The sequence below is a fragment of the Amblyomma americanum genome, chromosome 10 (genome assembly GCF_052857255.1).
Source record: "Amblyomma americanum isolate KBUSLIRL-KWMA chromosome 10, ASM5285725v1, whole genome shotgun sequence".
In the NCBI taxonomy this organism is placed as follows: domain Eukaryota; kingdom Metazoa; phylum Arthropoda; class Arachnida; order Ixodida; family Ixodidae; genus Amblyomma; species Amblyomma americanum.
This window is the reverse complement of record NC_135506.1, coordinates 45,841,120-45,861,178: the sequence shown is the minus strand read 5'-3', so window position 1 is coordinate 45,861,178 and position 20,059 is coordinate 45,841,120. Positions and strand designations below refer to the sequence as shown.

Here is a 20,059-nt window from a genome sequence, read left to right as displayed (position 1 = left end):
GCCACACAGCTTTGGTCGGCGCGTTCCTTTTATTGCCGCCCCTAGCGACACGAGAAGAAGTGTGGAAACTTTACGAGCGCGTAACCTTGCAGGAATGGCTGACCTGACCGGTTTACGCGGGGGAAAAACAGACGGTTCTGCTTCGGTGGAAAGGGAGGGGGGCATACGGAGACCGAAAGTTCCGGAAAGGGGGGGGGGGGGTGCCGTACCCCGCCACACGTGCAAGCTGGGTTGCGCTCTGCGCCGCTGTTGTTTTTCACGTGCACCTAAAGGCAAGCTGATAAGATATGCAGATAAGCCGCGATGCGTGAAAACCTCGCATTTTCGTGACCGCCCCACGTGTAAGATGTGAATCAGACAGAGAGGGTAAATGTGTTTCAAGCCTATAATGAAACAGATCGTTATTTACGCTGCCAAAATTTGTTATCCTTTAGATATGAAGTTTCACAACTGATGGCGAGCTCACTGGCACTAACAGTGTGACACTTCTAGCGATTACAAGAAAAAAATTCAACGAACGCTTGTTCTCTCTGGCCCATCGCACAGTAACTTTGCTCCATTATCCGCAGGAAAGGCAGCTTTAAGCCTCAGAAAGGAAAAGCTCGTCGCGTGATTTACCTCTGATGGGTTGATTTGTAAGGGATGTTGACGTGACAGCGCATGACGGGAAAATAAAAGAATTTTTGAAGCTGTCCTTATTGTATTGTTTTATGGTTTGGTTTGTTTAAGGGGGTTTAACGTCACAAAGCGACTAAGGTTATGAGGGACGCCCTAGTGAAGGGCTCCGGAAATTTCGACCACCTGCTCCTCTTTAACGTGCACTGACATCGCACACTACACGGGCTTCTAGAATTTTGCCTCCATCGAAATTCGACCGCCGCAGCCGGGGTCGAACCCGCGTTTTTCGGGTCAGTAGCCGAGCGCCATAATCATTCAGCCACCGGGACGGCACAGAAGTTGTAATAAAATCTATGGCTGTAAAACCACCAGGGGATCTTAAAGATAGACACATCTTTCTTTAGAGCTCAAAACTGGATTCCAATTTTGTTAAGTATTTTTTCAATTTTCTACTAATCTTGCCTTTAAAATGTGCTATCTGTAGAGTGTTGAAATTTTTTACGATAGTAGCAGCCAGCATTTAAGACTACTGGTACCAATAGTATGCGCATCGAAAAAACAAACAAATTTATTGCTTCTTCCTTTCGCGGTGCAATAAATTTGCTATCGATGAACAAGCCTTTTAGTCAAAAATACAACTGTACTCAGGTTATTAATTTACCAGCGATGTAATTGGAAATTATTAGCATATTTGAATATTTTTGCTCGCTTATGCCCTACAGTTCCTGAGAAAAAGCTAGACAAACCTAAAAAAATATTGTTTTCAGAAAAGCGCCAATAAAGTCTTTAAGCCAGCATTTTGGTCGATGTGACGACGAAAAAGAACCAAAAATCATTTTACATATCGCAAATTCCCAAGCGCAATACATTTTCTGAAAGATAAAGAAATTCTCTCTCAGGTGATGGCGAAATCTCATAATCTAATTTTTTGACGAAGTCTTACGCCACCTTAGTAAAAAAGACGCACAAGAACCCCTTCTTACAATCGCTGATCGCCTATGCCAGTATGAATAGCTGCAGATAATTACACAACGAAATGGCTTTTATTTTTACTGTGCAGGATCTTATGTTTTTCAGCAGATCCCTCGGTACTGAGCACTCATCTGCACTTCCCTTTCTAGCGCTGTATTGGTTGCGCCGTCGTTATCATGCATCATGCACAAACTCAGCCAACAAGCTTTTATTCATAGGTGTCCTGGAAATTTTAACAAAAACAGTATATTTTTATTGGTTAGTTACTCTGGCTTTTTAATTCTTAGGGTCGACCGCTTCACACCTCTTGCAGTGACACTCTAGCTAAGCATATCCTGTGCCGGCCGAAGCCACAGTGTGGATCAGTAAATGTCCCCATCCCTTCTCCCCACCTGACATTAGGCGGCACCCTTACGTTTTCATCGCCTTGGAAGCTACTGTGTTATAACCTGTAAGATAATCGCCTGCCTGTTCCGTGCACCACATGCTTGGCCCAAGGTCATTTCGCCCTCTTGAGTTGAACCACGCTGATCTAAACTCGAACTTGTTCCCTAATGCATTGTGCTCTCTCAGTCGACATTTACTTCACTGCACTGTCCCTAGTTTCAATCCTCTTCGTGGTCCGCCTTTAGATGAGTTGTAACACCATACATCATAGTCATCATACAACTGCTAGAATACAACATACAACACTACTATATAATTCTTTCTTGAGGGATATCGGTTAGGTGTAGTTCAGAGAGTGTTTGCCAGCAGCACTCGAACCAGTGAATTGCTATAACATGCAGGGACGTGGTAGCATGAGGCTTCAGATGACAAAAAGATGTCATAAGGCAACTTGTTTACGTTGGCATGTGGTAAATAACGAGTGTTTTACTAAAATTATTATCTGTCAGACACCAACCCACTTGAGCTGTCTAAAAAATGCCTTCTTCAAGAACTGCTGTGTTTGGAGTCACGTAGGGGTGAGCGAATATCAAAAAAAATTCGAACGTTGAATCGGATATCCACCCTAGTCGATTATTCGAACGAACCAAATAGTGTAGGTTAAAAATTATTAGAAAGGAATCGAATATGTTTCCAAATTTTCGATTACTTTTTAAATATTTGCTATGCGAATTATTAACGCTCGAAATATTTTTCTTCGGAAACTGTTGAAAAGCATTGCCCACACCGATGCCGCTTACCTTGCTGCCACTACGAGTATGCGAGGTATGAAGTCTTCATTGCCGCGACGCAATCCGTACTTCAAAACTATAGAGGCAGCAGAATCCGATATCCTCCGCCGCCCAAAACTCTCAAAAGAGAGGAAGCTGTCACTTGTAGACGATTACAGACAGGTTCTTACCCAAACTTACACATACTAAACAAAATGAACCCTACGATCTACGCGGATGAATGTCACTGATGAAACGAAAGACTCAATATGTCACATCACATGGGCCCGTCAAAACATAGACGTGGTCCCCAAAATACAAAACCCGAGTGGGAGCAATGGGAGACTCTGCTGTCCAGCGACCGCAGTGAAGACCAACAAGGTCTGGTACAGCGAGCTCAACGGGAGGCAGTGGCCAGCGGAGCACTGGACTGAGGGCAACCGACCATTGATTAAAAGTGGACGAGATCGACACAGAAGACTCCTGGGGATACAACCAAGGAGACATCTCTGAAGATGTCCCAAAACCGCAGAGTACAATAACATTTTCTCTTCCTCTTCGTACATGGCTTCTAACACTGTCTTGACGCCCTGTCTTAGAGGTCATGGCTCATACGCAGCTTTCTCACCCGCCTCAAGTCCTGAGATGTGGGTTAGGCTTATTCTTTTTCGTGAACAACCATAAATAGCAATTTCCGTAGAAGCATAACTTGACGGTCATAGGGTTAATATACCATCTGTGTTTTCTGACTGTTTAGTGGAGATTTGTGCTGCGGCTTTTGTACCGCAGTACCGCCGCTGGTGCTCCAGTATTTCCCATGATCGCTCGTTTTATACGAATATTAGCGAAACTAGCGAGTATTAGTACAAATACTACGCGAAAGCGTAAAGGCCATTTGCTGCAGAAAACCCGGTGTCGGCGATGCCGCCGGTGTGCTGAAAAATTTAGTCGATTACAAGAGGCTTCCATAGATGTCGCCAGCCACAGCAGCGGCGCATAGACAACCCCTGACCCTCGGGCCCTCGGATTGCGAGTTAGGCTGCCGCTACGCAAAACAGGCACGATCGTACAGCTTGGTTAAATCAGGACTTTATATGCATGTCGTGTCGTCATTCACATAATGACTGTGGCTGTGAAAGAGGAAACAGTGTCCGTGTCTGCGCGGGCAAGAGGAACCGCTCTCGCGTGATACCGTTAAAAGCGGAGCGTATGCATCCAACAAGTTTTTGATTCGTAATTGATTGCATTCTATCACTATTCAATTAGTATTCGATTTGGTTTGGAAAAAAGTACCATTCGCAAAGCCCTAGGGTTTCAGTACGTAGTGCTGAAGATAGAATAAAGAAAAAGGCTAAGTGCATTCTATATAAACTAAAATTGTTTTCCAGAACAGCGTAAGAAGAAAACAAGGAGAATAGAATGGGAGTGACAGGAAAGAATGACACACGGAGGAAACCCAGATGCCTACTGAGCAAAGGAGCAAAAATGCAAGAACAAAATCTATGGGCGGCTCTCATACTATTCCGAGAACGGGCACCGACCACTTCTTCCTTCGTAAACACTCATGGTGACATGTGTTTAATTACTTTTTATCGCTCTGCAGAAAGTCCGTTTCATATCCTTTCAATAGGAAACAACAATGCCGCCTCTTTATCTCATCATACTGCCTATGATGACTGCTATTTCCACCCATTCTACTTCCGCTGAGCAAAGGCCATCCTTAGTCTACAAGCGTCAGATAATTTTCCCATTACTGATTTACATCGGGTGACGCACGGGGTGCAGCGGAAATCTGTGAAACTTACCAGCTTGACGTATGTCTTAATCTCTCAACTGCACACAGCATCCATCGCCACACCAAAACAAATCCTGTAGCCGTGCTGTACACATCTTCACTTCCTAGTTGCCAAACCTACTATGCATTCGCGAACTCCCATTAAAACTAAGCTGATGGGATAAACAGGCCGCAATATTTCCAGACGTACGGAAAGGGTGCCGGCCTAATCAGATAAAGTGCCACCGTCCCCGTGTACTGTATCGCCTACAGACATGAAGCAAGCCGACAAGCGTTATCGGAAGCGCAGGGAACAAACAAGATATGTTCAGCGGCTACATGAAACCCAGGCACAGCACTCCGGTTTGTATCCTAGCAGTGTACAGACTGCAGCTTCGCAGTCAGCTACGAAAAGGCTCAGTTGATTTCGACGACAAATTAAAAGTTCGGTGCACGCGCTAAAAGCGACTGACAAGATGCCTGCCACCGAGTACACGCTGACCGGCTTCGACGACTTCTTTGAGCGACGCCGCGTCGCCTTCGTCGACCAGGTGCCGAGAACCCGGGTGTGCAGCATGTGTGGTTTGGTGCCGTCGTCCACTGTGCTGTTGCCCTGTGGTCACGTGTTGTGTTCGCTGTGTGAAAGCCAGGTCGCGAAAGGTCAGAACTGTGCCCTGGACGGTGCCAAATTCGATCGCTCCGACATGGTTCCTTTGACTTTCAAGCAGTGCGACCTAGAGCAGTTGCGCGTCCAATGCTTCGCCGGAGGCGAGAAGTGTATTTTTTCGGGTAAGCTATCCGAGCTCAAGAAGCACTTGACCCGGTGCACCGCCGAGGAGGTTCTATGTACCAACTGTGGTCAAACCTTGCTTCGAACTGCCACTGCGGACCACTTCCGACGCTGCTCGGCAGAAAACGGTGCTTCGAGGCAAGCAGTTTTGACGGCGGCAGATGTCTCAGGCGTCGCGGAGGGACTCGGAGACATCAAGACGGGTCTCGAGAGCCTGCGGCAGCGAGGGTCGAGGGAGGAGTTTGACCAAGACTGGATCGTGAACGACACCAACGCGCTGCTCGAGCACGTGGCCAACTTAGAGCACGAGTTTGATCTCGCGAAGAAGGCCAGTTGTATCAAGACGGAATTGCAGCATCGCGCTGAGCAGAAAGCGACTGGCACTTACGGTCCATTCCGCGGTGCTTGCAAGCCAAACGCTTTCATCACAATGTGCAAATTTCCGGACGTGTATGCCAAACGCAACACACTTGTAGGTGATAAGAAAGAGCTCGTAACGTTAGGCGAGGTCTGCACGCTTGCCGGCTACACCTTCCGGCTTGATTTCAAGCTCGTCAAAGGCGAGGATGGCGAAGTCTTCGCGCGTTTCATTATGAACCTGCGTGACGGCGCCTGGGACAGCCGCTTGGAGTGGCCGTTTGCCATGAATGTGACGGTGATTGTAACGCACCCCAGGGATAAGGAGAAGGACGCCAGGCTCTCGATACGCATGACCGAATACACAGTGGTAAAGAAACCGACCCCGGAGGTGTGGAACTCGGGTAGCTGTTCGGAGAGCATCGCCTGGCAGGAACTAGACCTGAACGGTTTCATCGACAACAAGATCATCTACACGAACGTGGAATTCGTGTAAGGCGCGCCTGCACGCTTTCCGCGAGTTTTTTTTTTCCCATTGGTTGTGCGTGGTTTGTGATTTTCAGTTGAAAGCGGATTTGTTTGGAGAAGCCTCGAGAGAACGCGCGCTTTGTGAAAAGTGCTCCGCAAGGTGTCTTCTATGCCGTCCTGTATTTCTGAATTGTAAGATGAGGAGGAATCCTCTTCAGGGCACCGTCTGTGTGGTGCATGGCGAGGAAATTCGCAATAAAGCCTCCGTAAAAAATTGTTCATTGTTTTTACTTCAACGGCGTCCAATCCTAAAGGGTTCGGCATGGAACAGCGCCATGTGAACGAAATATGGGACATTAAGTTCCGCTCTTGTTGGGCATCATCAACTCAGAAGAAGGAGAAGATAAAGGAGGGGAGGGCAAGGAAGTGAACGCAATTGCGCCTGCTAGAATGAGCGTTATCTGCTAGGCTACTCTGACCTGTTCCATGTTATACATGGCACACCACATTATTCACACCAAATGTTATGCATATTTGAACAAAAATTTTGAAAATTGGAAAATTGTAAGGTACTGTTATAGAAATATTGAAGATGTAGGTGCATTCTTCTAATGTGTAGCATAACCTTTAAGATTTTTCCACTGTTTGCATCGAGCATTTAAGCCTGCCATAGAAAGATAATGAGAGGAACGCTTCTGACGTTAGTAAAACGTTGCTAGCAAAAAAAATGCAAGCCTGCCGACGACAGGTCGGCGGAGATATTGGTTGTTATAGTGAAATCTTGCATTATATGAAAACAGAAACGCGTTCATCAACTCTTTCCCGTTCTAAAATGTATTTGTCCAGAATTGTTGGGTATGGAAGCAACCCTTGCCCGTCATCGGCGTTTATGCCTAGGTGCAAAGAGAAAAGCTGCTGCCAATTCTTGTTACTCTAACTGTTTGGTGCGAGCGAAAAAAAGGATCTTTTGCCTTACCATTCATTGCATTCAACGACTAAGCAGAGCAATAGCGTCGCACTGCTTAGAATCTTCTCTCAAAATATCGTGCCCGCATCAGTTGCAAGCTAGCTTACAAAATCAGATGAGCCGACTTTCGGTGGCTGGGTTCTCCTGCTCTGTGTCTTTTTGCTGTTTGCGAGACCATCCTTCTAAAACTTAAGCACGGAACACGAAGAAATTCTGGAGAGGTTCGTCGGAGGGGGGGGGGGGGGGGGTTGTGCCTTAAATACACAAAACCTCACACTACTTGCGGAAAGCAGCCAGCAGGCATAGAGTAAGTGTCGTTTCTCCTAACAAGGTGGGAAAACTGTGCCCCGGAATCTGCAACTCAAGAAAGTGGGGATGCCAGATAAAGCACGGCAGTTAGTTCACCAAGTGTTCAGTAGGAGTGGTTCACGCTATCCCCTGAACGTGTGAGTAGTGTTATGTCGGCCAAGCTCGCTGTATAAAAAAGCGTTTAGGGGACCATGCCAGCAATTTATCAGAATTAAAGCACAAATGCGGACTTTTGGTTGCGCATGTAATGATTTGCGACGGATGCGAGGCGGGACTAAATGAGACAAAGATACTTGGCAAGAGCACACATAGAATGGCACTTGTTTGTCTGGAGGCCTTTCACATAAATAAACTTGGCAGTAGGTGTGGGACCCCATCATTATCGCTTTTCACCTCCGAATTCAAATTTTTAGATGCAGGTATCAACTACCAATGTTTTTTTTTCTTTTGTACTTTTCGTTGTACTTTTCAGCTGCTTGCTTGTTTCTGTGTACCTAGATGGTCGTCTTTGCTCACCCTGCACTCATTTCCACCATTCTTTCCCCTTGAAACTTCAGCTCATATATAATGCTTCCCGGGTTCAATAAATTTTAGTTGTGAGTTAGCGTCTGTGTGTCGTCTTCGTTCCTTCTTGTGTTTTGCATGGTTTGGCGCTATTTTTTTTCTCCAATTCAAGTATGCACCAGCTAGCCCAAAAAGAGGTGTTAACGCATATTGCGGGTGATATCTGAGATCACACTTCTGATGAATGGCCTAGCAAGCCTCAGAAACTTATTGATATCGTTTCTTACGAAATGCTAAATATATGGACCTTCGATATCGGCGAAAAAAAATTAAGTTGAACAAGTACTCTGGGGACGCTAGCCGCAAAAGAAAAATATAGCAGGACACTTAAGCTTCGTTTGAAGAGTAGTCGCGATAGCACCTCCTACTTGTTTTTCTCTTTTACTTTTCTTTTTAATTTTTGCTCACACTTATACACACGCTTTCTTTCAGTACAGTGAAGCACCATAGTACCACCGTTTCATTTTGCGCAATTTCAGAAGCCTATTTAGCATATTTATGTTTGGTTTATTTCTATTTTAAATAGTATAACAGTATACATCCCAAACACAAGTTGCCGTGTCATACGCACTCTAACGCGTTCACTCCGTCCACATCGAACATGCCTGATCCAATGACCCTTCGTGGCCTGTTGCAGGAGCTTCAGCGCTGTCGTGTTAAAAAAATACATGATTACAACGAGTTTTTTCGGCACTCTCAGTTCAAGAAACCTCCCTTGATGGCGCCAACCGGCCCATGGACGGAATGAACATGCCGTGGAGACAGTAACGACCCAGGCGGTCAGACGGGCCCTCGTGCACTCTGAGCTCTAACTATCTCGAGGAAAGACCCAGTGACGGATGCTGCCCCCCTGTAGCCTCCCTTTCATTGCCTTGAAAAGCAGGCACAGAGTATAGCAGCCCGCAAGAGGTGTGATGAAACAGCGCTTGCAAACTACTCATTATGAAAGCTGGTGTGCCGGCATTGAAATTCATGAGTATCTTCGGGTCGCTTGCAGACAGTTGCCGTGAACGTCAAGCAAGCAACTTCAGGACAGCAAGAGTGGTCGCAGCCGTTTGTCCAGCTTAAATGTAAATGCAATTCACATAGCTATTACGTAAGCAGTAACCAAAACGTTAATTACTTCGCCCGTATGCAGTAACGTGAATGTTAAAGAGGAATAGTATAGACCGGGTATTTCTATTTGTTAGGACCTTTTCAACTCGAATACCTACCTCTCATCCACCACACGAAGAACACCTCTGCACAGCCAAATCCGGTATCAATTTTCCTCGACAGGCGCGTGATCGGTTCAAAAACAGGATGAAAACGATCAATCGGCTAAGCAGAGATGCTTTCTACTTCTTACTCAAACTCCACGGCTACGTGGGGCTTCTGAGAGGCGGTTCGAATCTTTCTAGGCGTTTCACAGCCGCGCGTCCTACCCAGTGATTGCATCTACCTAGAGGCGTGGTGCATGCATTGTATCGTGACGCACACCTCCAGCGTAGCGCATTCCCCACTCTAAAACAAAAGGAGCGCAGGGCACATACGAAATGGAGCCGCGCGTGGGTTGTCGTGGGACATGATTATCATAGCTATGACGTAAAAGTCATTGATCAAGAAATGCTTTCCTGACTACCATAACTTCTGAAGCACTGAATGAGATGCAGCTGGCGTGGTAATGTAAATAATTTTCAAGCATTGTGGTTCTCTCTAGAATTGGCGAAAACATTGCAAGTAGCTGTAAGGTTGCCTTCGATAGGAAGAAGAAATTCGCCCTGAACGTCATAAAAGTTGTTTCAGACGACATTAGTACTCTGCATATCGAAAACGCCATTGTTTCCTAGTTGTGAGGAAACCGCAGCAAAAGAACTGCAGCAAAAACACGGTCAGCCAGGAAAAAATTAATGGGCATGTACGTTGTAAGTGGAATGCTGGAAAAATAAAAGCACCGTAGTGGTGCTCTTCCCACCATAGCGGGATGCCGTGCCACATGCGTGGTACTCCGCGGCATATTTCCCGGTCCTGTCAAGTACAGCGTACTGTATATATGCGTCTCTTGCACAGATATACGTACTTAGTTTATGGGTGCCGTACAGGATAGGACGAGGTTAACTCGCCCGATAGGGTTAACTCATGGGAAGTATAGCAGAGTCAAGTCCAGCTCCCGCGTTATAAACGCCAAGAGCCGTGCAAGTGTCAGCAACCACCCCGACCAAGCCTGCACGTATCCAACTTGGGCTCGATAGAGCAAGGTGCTTGTTGCACCCACCGGTGGGAATCGGATACGCTTGCCACTAGGCTACAGGCGTGGCACTAGCTACAGGGTTTCTGTGAGCATTTATGTTTAAGACATTCGCTGTTCTCGCCAGAGCAAAGTGCCGGACACAAGATCACAGCACGCCCTCCTTGAAATAGCGATTTTGGTAATCATACTATCCCCCTCCCCACCCACGGTAGCCAATGTCAATATGAGGAAGACGAAGTTCTGTATCAGAACGCTGCCTTCAAGACAGCATTTTAAATGTATTTGTGAAAAGTACCAGAGAGGCGGCGCTCCTTTTTGTCACGGCGATGGAAGTCGAGGCCGCTGGACACCCTTTAGACTTAAACCTGGTGGGTCGGCAACGACGTTCCAGAGAAAGCGTCTCTGCCACATGAATGGCTCAAGCAGCCAGGACACTGTGGTGTAATCGGCGCCAAGTGATGACTCCTCGACGGACGACGGGTTCGTACCGGTCGTTAGAAAGAAGCCCAAGCGCGGACTGCGCAGACAATCCAAGTCGCCCTCATCAGCCGGTCAAAGGGCATCAGGGCGCGAAGTGCCCCGGCGCAAAGCTCCTTGTTTGTGCCACAGGAGCTATCCGACATACTCAACCTTCTGAACAGGCAAGTCACCTCTATCTATCTAGAAAGATTCGTACCGGGCGGGGCCTGATACCTGGGACTGAAAAATCGTATAGAAACCTGATTGCCATTGACGGCAAGGAATGGGGGGGGGCATTAGAAATATTTACCGCCATCACCAAACTCGACGATAATCGTACACCCAGTTATCGTTTAAGGCAGCGGCACTACGGCTGGCGTAATTTACCACGGTCGCATCGCTATCTATGACGCCAATTTTCCCATGTTAATCAAAGCGCTGAACGACAGCTTTCAATAAGGCAGGTCCAGCGTCATGGCAGGTCGAAATGCATAAAGCTGACCTTCGAGGATGACTGTATACCATCATACCTGATGGTTGGATATTTTTGACACCCAGTTGGTCCTTTTGTTCCGAAGCTTCTACAATGCACGAGGTGCATGAGGATGAGTCACGTGAGTGGTGTCTGCAATAACTCCATCGTATGGCCGAGATGCTCCGAGCCGCACAGAGTTGACATTTGCCGAGCGGCTCCCTTGCAGTGCGCAAAATGCCGCACCACTCACGATTCTTCCTCGAAAGACTGCCCCCTTCTTAAGACTGAACAGGCGCTAGTCAAGCAGATGGTGCGAGACCATCCTAAGCAGAGAGAGGCTGCTGCAGAGGTGCGACGACGTTGTCCTCACCGCCGAACGTCTTCAAAGAAGGCAATTACCTTTGTTCAGAAGGCCCCAAGCCCCACTGTTGTCTGTGCGCCTGCTTCGACAACCGCACTAAATCATGGAAGCCCGGCGTCTCGCGACGGCGGGCGTTTTGCGTCTGGCCACCACTAAAGAAGCCTTGTACGCCCACTGGGCCAGGAATGTTGCCGGAACCGCACTGTCTAACGCCCTACGACGGCTTCAGACAAAAGCTATGATTCCGGCTGTGGCCACGATCTACGAGTAACTGAAATATTCATGTCCTTCATGAATGCCATGCGTGCTTTGCGTTCCAGCCTGCAGTCGCCAGCAGCACACAACGCACTGCAAGTACTGGACGCGCTAAATTCAGTTCTTGGGGCTCGGCTGAACTGCAGCCCCTTGGGCCAAGAACCTCCACATGAACGACTGCGATAGCCGATCACCTTCTGCGATCGAGAGACCTGCTGTGTTGTGCTCTGGATCGACTGGATCCTCGCACATTAAGCGGTATTCACGCGGGGGATATCGGCGCGGATAGAAGGGGAGAGGAGGCGCGCTACGTCACTGGTCGGCCAAACTCCTCCCCTGCTCCCAAATTCACGATTCACACGGGCAGCAGAGCCGACGCGTGGGATCCAGACGCGCGAGGGGGCCGGGCTGCGGAAACAGGAGTGGGAAGGGTTTAAAAGAGAGGGCCGGATGGCCAGTTTTGCTGATCTTTGAAGACGGCGAAGGAAAAAAAAAGAAACAGACTGAAGAGAGATAAGAGGGCAAATAACTTCTTAGCACGCAGCTCAATACATGTCGAAGTGTCTGGCGCTACAGGATCCAAAGTAACAGAAATTGACGTCGCAAAAGGGCGCAGTACGCGTTGTTGGCGGCTTTACTGGAAACTGAAGATGACAACGATCTATTCTAGAAAAAGCGGCGTTGCTGTGTGAAACCATGGATGCAAGAGAAGTCCCTTGGTGTTCAGCACAGTCTGTATAACACGCTCCGAGAAGATGACCCGGAAGAGTACCGGAAACTACTTCGGGTGCCGCTTCAAGTTTTCTTGTGGATACTGGAACGCATCACACACCGGACTGAAAACCCGAAAACAAACATGCGGACCACCATCAGCGCGAGAACACGTCTTGAAGTGACGCCACGTTTTCTGGCATCGGCATCGGCCCCATCGTTCCTGTCGTGCTTCGTGCGTCTCGGATTTTTGTGCTGTTCTTCGGGGGAGGGGGGGGGGGGCAAAAGTTAAGATGCTTTGCAGCGACCAGGTAGTTTTTAATTTTTTTTACAACAAAAGCCACCGTCTGGGTGTACCATGCTCAAGGAACGAAGTTGGGCTGATCTGAGGGGGGAAAAATGGCGACAGTCGAAAGGGGGGGGGGGGAATGAGAAAGAGAGAAAAAAATGTTGAAGCTCGAAAGATAGCCGAGAAGACACTCAAAGAGAAGATGCAGAAAAACACAAACACGACGTATGCCGCAAAACGCATCTTGCTATAACCAGTTCATAACTATTGGACTTGAGATATGTTCTTTTTTCATACGTTCTTAGCGCACGCATTCTTCTTCGTCCAACGTGCGCGAAATTCACTGCAAGAACTCGTAATACAATTCCATCGACAGCGGAGCGCCACTAACGGCGGCCCCAACGCGCGCCACCGAGAGCGAACTGCCGCCGCATCTCCCGGGGACGCAGGGACTGAAGGTAGCGGCCGAGCGAACGGTCCCCTCCCCCTGGCGGCGGCCGCCGGACCATAACCGGAAACTGCGTCGCCGCGAGCACTCTCGACGGCATGACGTCAGCAGAGCCACCATCACTTGGGGGGGGGGGGATAAAATCGCCAGTGTGAATACCCCTTTAACAGAGGGTAAGATCCTCAAACCATGGCTACAGCAGGCCTCAAGGCCTACCACGCCATCCATGAGAGCGACTGGCTGGAATTGCGAATTCCGACTGTGCTCCTGACCCTGCTTTCTTTCTCTTTTAATTCCGGCATCCCTCCGCCCCAGTGCAGCGTAGGCAACCAAAACACCCTTTCGGTAAACATCCCTGCTTTCCTTCTTCCTCTATCTCCCTCTCTCGCTCTTGTTTCAATATGAAATAACGTAAGCAGAAAGCAAGGACACATGATGTAGTGTCTAGATCACATGTGCCACATGAGGCACGTGTCATGCCTCAGACAATGCTTGTCACGCCAGAGCACACTTCGCAATAAAAATCTTCCATCAACTTCCCTATATACTACGTGGCGTTGAAGGGAAGCGCGACAACAACGCCCCTCATGAACGTTGCACAAGTGTCTGTTTGTTCTCGAGTTCGGCAAATCCTCCAGTACTGGTATGAAGCATCAAATCAAAGTGAAACTCGCGGTCTGAAGGTGGGAATAGCTGGGAAAGCTACGAATAATCAAGCCCTCAGTCACTTACCCTCACTGCAGGGCAAGTCAGCAGCGCTGATTGGTTCGCAAAACTACGAGCAAAAATTGGAGGGGAAACTAAAGCTTCACTTTAAGGACATGGCGCGATAACATTAATGAGTTAGTGCCGGTATATGCGAAATTGGTTATTCTCAAGTTTATACATTTCATTTTCAACTTCGCAGGTCTCTGGGATTCTTCACACCACTTTTTCTGCAATGGTGCTACGGTTAAGGGATGCGTCACCGGCCTGCGATGGAAGACGCTGCCACGGTTGGGGCTTGTGCGACCCAGAGCAACCTCTCGCGATAAATCATTGATTGAACAACAACCTGCCCCGGTGATCAGTTTACTCACAATCCGATCGGCTGATTGGGATGACTCCACAAGGTTACATGACCTTCCCAGCCCACCTAGGTTGCTTCTCCAGCGGAAGGGCATCTGGGCCACCCTCCTTCAATGCCAGCGCGTTAAAATGATGCCGCCCCATATGACTGCCCCAGAAAATAATCTGATGAATCACAAACAGGAGCAGCAGCAGCGCATGAATGATTGGGCGCATTCCAGCGTGATGTGAGGCATAATGTGCTTCAGAGTGCCATCTGTGCCGTCGGAGCCAATTAAGTGAAGTAAGGCGGCTTCGTTGGAGGGCACAGAATAGGGCCGAGAGGTCGTGCTCTCGAACGCGCATTTTGTCGCATACTTGGAACGTTTGGGCATGCTTTCCTGCCATCACCTTTCTTGCATTTGTATGAGTTTATAGTAAGGGCAGCCTGGTCGACATTTGTTTATTTATTCCGGAATACTGCCAATCACATCTTGGGATTTTAACAGCAGTGGGCAAAACATACAAATACATGTTCAGTGCTAATATCTTTTTTAAGAGTCAAAAATAAAGGAAAAACATGCCATATACACATGGCAATACTAAATAAAGCCATTGATTATTTTATAAAACCGATGATGGCACTTGATTACAATAAATACACTGAGAGAAACGCTGTATTACAAGATTATGAACAAGCTTATGGTGAGAGGAATGTAAGCACAGAACTCTAAACGAGGGTAATAAATTTGTCTATGTGCACTGGCCTGCGAATGATGGACGCAAGCGATTCCAATCTCGGACAACTCGTGCAAAAAAGAATAACGGAGTCTATCACTGTGACAGAAAATAACCTTCAGGGGTGAGTGCATGCTTTCGACGTGTTCCTCTTGTATTGTTTATGCGAACAAAGTCTGTGGAAGACATCTTGAATGCATTATTAAGCAGTAAATACAAGAACGTTAGACTGTGTAATTTGGCACGGCCTGACAATGTGTGGAGCCCAGCCATGCGTAAAAGATCTGTGGCTGAATGCATGCGTCCATGGCAGTTGAAGATAAAACGCACGGCTTTCTTTTGAACCATTTCGAGTGTTTTAACGTTGTTTTTAGAGTGGGGGAACAAAGTAATGTTACCGTATTCCTAAGACCGGACATCCTCTTGGCTGTAGCCTAAGCGTTTATAAATGACTTGCTGTGTCCGAGGTCTGCGCTTCACAGGACCCTGACAGTGGCCTTGCCTACACTTGGAGGATCGGCAAGGCTCAGATGCTTCGACTGCCGCCATGAGTGCTGCATTCAGCGCAGCCAACCATGTCACGCCCTATCCCATCCGGCTCCGTGAAGAGAGCCAAGGGTTTCGCTTGACGCTTTTCTCCTTACGGGCAACTGGTAGGGTCTCTTTACTGATAGGCTGCTTAGGTTCAGAGCACTTCACGTGGTTATCTCGCTGGTCGGAGACAGCCACATTGTCGCACAGTGATGGCATCAAGAAGCAAACGCGATGTAGAGTCACCGAATGCAAATGCCCTGCATATCGCCGGCTCATAAATGATGGTTGGTTGGCTGGAATCATATAAAACTGGCACATAACCGCGACGCTGGAATGGCGAAGACACTGTCGGTTAATTGCTGGAAACAGGAACGTTTTCACGGGAAAAGGAATAGTGAGATTATATGACTACAAATCACATCTTCTTCTCAGCGGGAATGCAAGAATTGCGACAAATCTGAGGTTGTGCACTACCTCGCGCTGCCCGCACTGGTGTCAACTTTGTCGTCGACGGTGTGTTAAGGCCCTCTGCCTACCTCTTTGGCATTAAAAAGTGCACTGTTTTCCAGATTTTCAGCCACCGAGCAAGAAAAAAAAAACGGAAATTATAAATATACCCACAAATATCTCGCAAAACAGTTACTATCCTGGGTAATGCAAAAATTCTGCGACACCGACAAAAGTGCGACCCCACGATGGTGCGACAACGTGACCACGTCGGAACGTAATCCCATGTTGGTCTCCATAGACTACTTCTGTCATATGATAGCGAGGCGTAATATGAAATGGCAATCTCCCGTAGCAAAAGGACATAGAGGGAGCCAACTGTTCGTGGTCACGTTTTCACATGTTGGCACATAACTGCACCAAAAATTACTTTTGGCAATCCAGTAAAAGGCACGTACAGCGCGGACAGCTCCGGAACGACTACTTAAGGACCCACAAATCCCTATGCCTCTGGGAAAGAAAAGGCAAAAGTTGCAACCATACTACACCAATACATGGTCTCATTCCAATCTTCTCAAAATCTTTCGAAATTCGTTATTCGTTCCGCCAGAATCCTTAATTTTTATCCATCAGCCTGGGTGACTTTCACTCCTGTCTAGATCTGCACCAAACCATGGGTATGTGCTATCGTTTCGGAGGAAACTGCAGCAAAAAAAAAACTGCAGCAAAACCACTGTCAGCCAGGAATCAATGGACATGTACGTTGTAAGTGTAATGCTGGAAAAATAAAAGCACCGTAGTGGTGCTCTTCCCACCATAGCGGGGTGCCGTGCCACATGCGTGGTACTCCGCGGCATATTTTCCTGTCCTGTCAAGTACAGCGTACTGTATATATGCGTCTCTTGCACAGATATACGTACTTAGTTTATGGGTGCCTTACAGGAGAGGACGTGGTTAACTCGCCCGATAGGGTTAACTCGTGGGAAGTAAAGCAGAGTTAAGTCCAGCTCCCGCGGTATAAACCCCAAGAGCCGTGCAAGTGTCAGCAACCACGCCGACCAAGCTTGCACTTATCCAACTTGGGCTCGATAGAGCAAGGTGCTTGTTGCACCCACCGGTGGGAATCGGATACGCTTGCCACTAGGCTACAGGCATGGCACTAGCTAGAGGGTTTCTGGGAGCCTTTATGTTTAAGACATTGCTGTAGTAGCGAGAACCAGGCGCTGGTCACACAATCAGGGCATGCCCTCCTTGAAACAGTGATTGTTTGTAACCAGACTACCCCCTCCTCAAGATAGCTCATTCCAACATCAAATAACCTCAGCAGAAAGCAAGGTTACAGAATGCAGTGTCTAGATCACGTACGTCACTTGAGATATCTAACTGCCGTCTTATTTAACGCCAAAACACACTTAATCATCACACCTTTCCGTCAACATCAAAATAGAAAATCTACCTGACGTTGGAAGGAGGCGCGCCTCCAACGCCCCTCCCGAACTTGGAACAAGTACCCGTTTGTCATAGAGCTCAGGAATGGCTACAGTGCTGTTTGATCGATCCAATTAGACACGGTAATATTTACAGTCTTTAAGCGTAGTACTGCGGAAAGATACGAATGACCAAGCTCTCAGCCACCTGTCCTCAGAGCGGGCAAATGAGCAGCGCTGGTTGGTTCACAAAACATATCATCAAAATGACGACGCCACACCCGACTGCCACAGACCTTGCAGAGTTCAAACACAAATAGCAGTAGCGTATAAATGGCTCTCCGCATTCCCGGCTGAAGGGAAGCACAGGTATAATATCCGTCGGGGTATGGGCCAATGCTGCCGGCAAGAATTCGGTGGAGTAAGTTTTCTTCCTTGTAGGTTACTGCCGAGGGTGGGTGGACGTGCTCCTTAACACGCATTTTGGTACATACTTATATTTCATGGATACTTTTTCTGCGAGCAGCTTTCTTGCATTTGTATGATATTATAATGAACGTGGCCTGGTCCGCATCACCTTCGCTGTCGGCAACGGGCTTATAAATGATTGCTCTTCGTGTGGTCTCTGCTTTGCAGCGCCCCGACCTGTCGTTTTGCCTCGAATTGCAGTAACAGCCGAAGGATAAGTTGCTGCGACTGAAACCATGGGAGCAGCATTGAGCTCAGTCGACAATGTCAGACTTTTGTAGCGATAGCTACATTACGGTAGCGTTTCGAGCCTTCTGCGTGACGGCGCAGCCACAGTACAGTACAGTGAGTACAGTATATTGAGTACAGCATTGAGCTCAGACGATCATGTCGGACTGTTTGGCTTCCGGCTGAGCGCAGAGAGCAAAGGGTGTCGCTTGTCGCTATTCCCTTCTCTCTTCGGGCATCTGGTGAGGTCACTGCAGAGAGTATGTTTACGTGCATGACGCTGCTTTGGATTTTTCCGCTGGACGGGGCCGTCATATCGCCGCACAATCACGAGACAAACAAGCACAAGTGACATGAAAGCGCTGCCTGGAAATGCACCGAAAATAATTGTCTTGTCCTTGTTGTTGACCTCAACGACCAATTAGAGAGCATTGCGCCTTGGTTGATTCGTTAGCGGGGGATGCTTTCTTGCCAAACATTGCAAGCGTTGTGGGTGCAGTCCAGCTTTTGATGCCACGAGTGTGCTAGGCAGGGGAAACACGAAACTACAGCGTGAGAAATGCGAGGCGTTCTATATTCGAAACGTACGTGAGAGCTGTGTCAGCAAACCGTCTCTTGCCTCGTCGCAAAAAGGATCTTTACAGCTTTAAAACAGTCTTCAATGTGCGAAAAAATGTTTTGCTTTATTACGGGTTTTCCCGGTGCTGCGCGCGCATCTCCCAAGAAAAATGTTTTTAGGAATGTTTTGTCAAATTGAAATTTCGGTTGATGTTTAGCGGTTTATGTATACGTCTTAAGTGGTAGTCATACGTTAATATGTTGACTTCAGCGGACAGGTCACTTTGCACAGACACACAGTCCGTTCAGCATCATCATCTTCGCCAAGAGAATAAATCTCAGGCTTGCCTCACGCGGTCCGCAATGGTGTCAACTTGGTCGTCGACGGTCCCTGGGCGCTAAAGAACTTACAGCGACGGTCACAGCAAGATGACAAGAGCGCTCACAATTCACAACAAGCCCCACGTCTCAGAATAAAATAGCTTCCTTATATTTAAAGAAAGGGTGTTAGCTGGGTCTTATGCCGCTTCTAACGTTAACGTGAAGTTGATATTAGTGGAGAAAAATAAATGTTGCAGGCTGTCACTTCCACCTGTATGCAGCGCTTCCAGGAGCTCCTTCTACTGGCCTGATAAGAAAATTTCCGAGATCATGTTGCGATTCAGAGTTTCGTTTCTTGAATGATTGGTGGTGTGGTTTGATTTTCATAGTCGATCCTAACGCTGAAGCCATTATAGGCAGTTTTTCTGGAAAAAAAGGTGCGCGTTAGAATCCAGTAAAAAGGTAGGCTAAAGTGAAACGTGCACGATCTGCAGATATCACTGTAAAGGGGTGCATATGTTTACCAGGGTAAGAAATATATTTGGGAATGAAAGAGGAAGCTCGCTGGGCACAACGACTTTCGTGTGAAGGCAATACTACGCAGCGTGGCAAGAAACATATTCGCCAAAAAGTACTCCAAAAGATAACTGCTCTACATAAATCACTCACGATTCAGCACAAATCCTACCTGCGATAAGATGACTACTAAGCACGAGTTCCCAGCTTCGGCTGTGACGCGTCAGCACATTGGTTCCAATAAATGCGCATACCACCAGGAGATGAACAGTGATCTGGAAAGCAAGAACTCCCCCTCTGTTTTTATCTGCTCGCTCTCTCCATCAGTTTTTCATTACAGCGTCGGTGTCGGCAACGCCCCTGCCGCGTTCGGCCCACTAGTAGTACATAAACTACTTTAGCTGCGTATTGCGGTTATTCCTTTCGCGCCGTGTGGCCCCGGAGTGCGGTTTCCAAAGGTCAGTCGGGTCCCTTGCCCTCTAGTTTTCGCCGCGTCTGCGTTGGTGTTTATGCTTCGAGAGCGCTATTGAGTGCAACGTTTTGTCCGCCCATCATCCTTAAAAACACCGCA

The 20,059-nt window shown here is 47.7% G+C and overlaps 1 protein-coding gene across 2 annotated transcripts; it reads left to right on the top strand.

Moving 5' to 3' along the window:
• The first annotated feature begins 4,902 nt into the window (after positions 1 to 4,902).
• Positions 4,903 to 15,171, top strand: LOC144106248 (uncharacterized). Of its 2 annotated transcripts, none has more exons than XM_077639008.1 (2): positions 4,903 to 6,160; positions 14,112 to 15,171. In XM_077639008.1, the coding sequence occupies exons 1-2, from the start codon at positions 4,998 to 5,000 to the stop codon at positions 14,158 to 14,160; spliced, it is 1,212 nt and encodes a 403-aa protein (XP_077495134.1). In that variant the 5' UTR covers positions 4,903 to 4,997; the 3' UTR covers positions 14,161 to 15,171. The 2 variants fall into 2 exon arrangements, 1 of the variants encoding a protein (XP_077495134.1); XR_013308942.1 differs by lacking the exon at positions 4,903 to 6,160 and adding an exon at positions 10,446 to 10,847.
• Positions 15,172 to 20,059: the final 4,888 nt, after the last annotated feature.

Coding starts and splice junctions, on each gene's coding strand:
- LOC144106248 (XM_077639008.1), top strand. CDS start 4,998: ATGCCTGCCACCGAGTACACGCTGACCGGCTTCGACGACTTCTTTGAG. Junction 6,161..14,111: donor TACACGAACGTGGAATTCGT/GTAAGGCGCGCC, acceptor TCAACTTCGCAG/GTCTCTGGGATTCTTCACAC.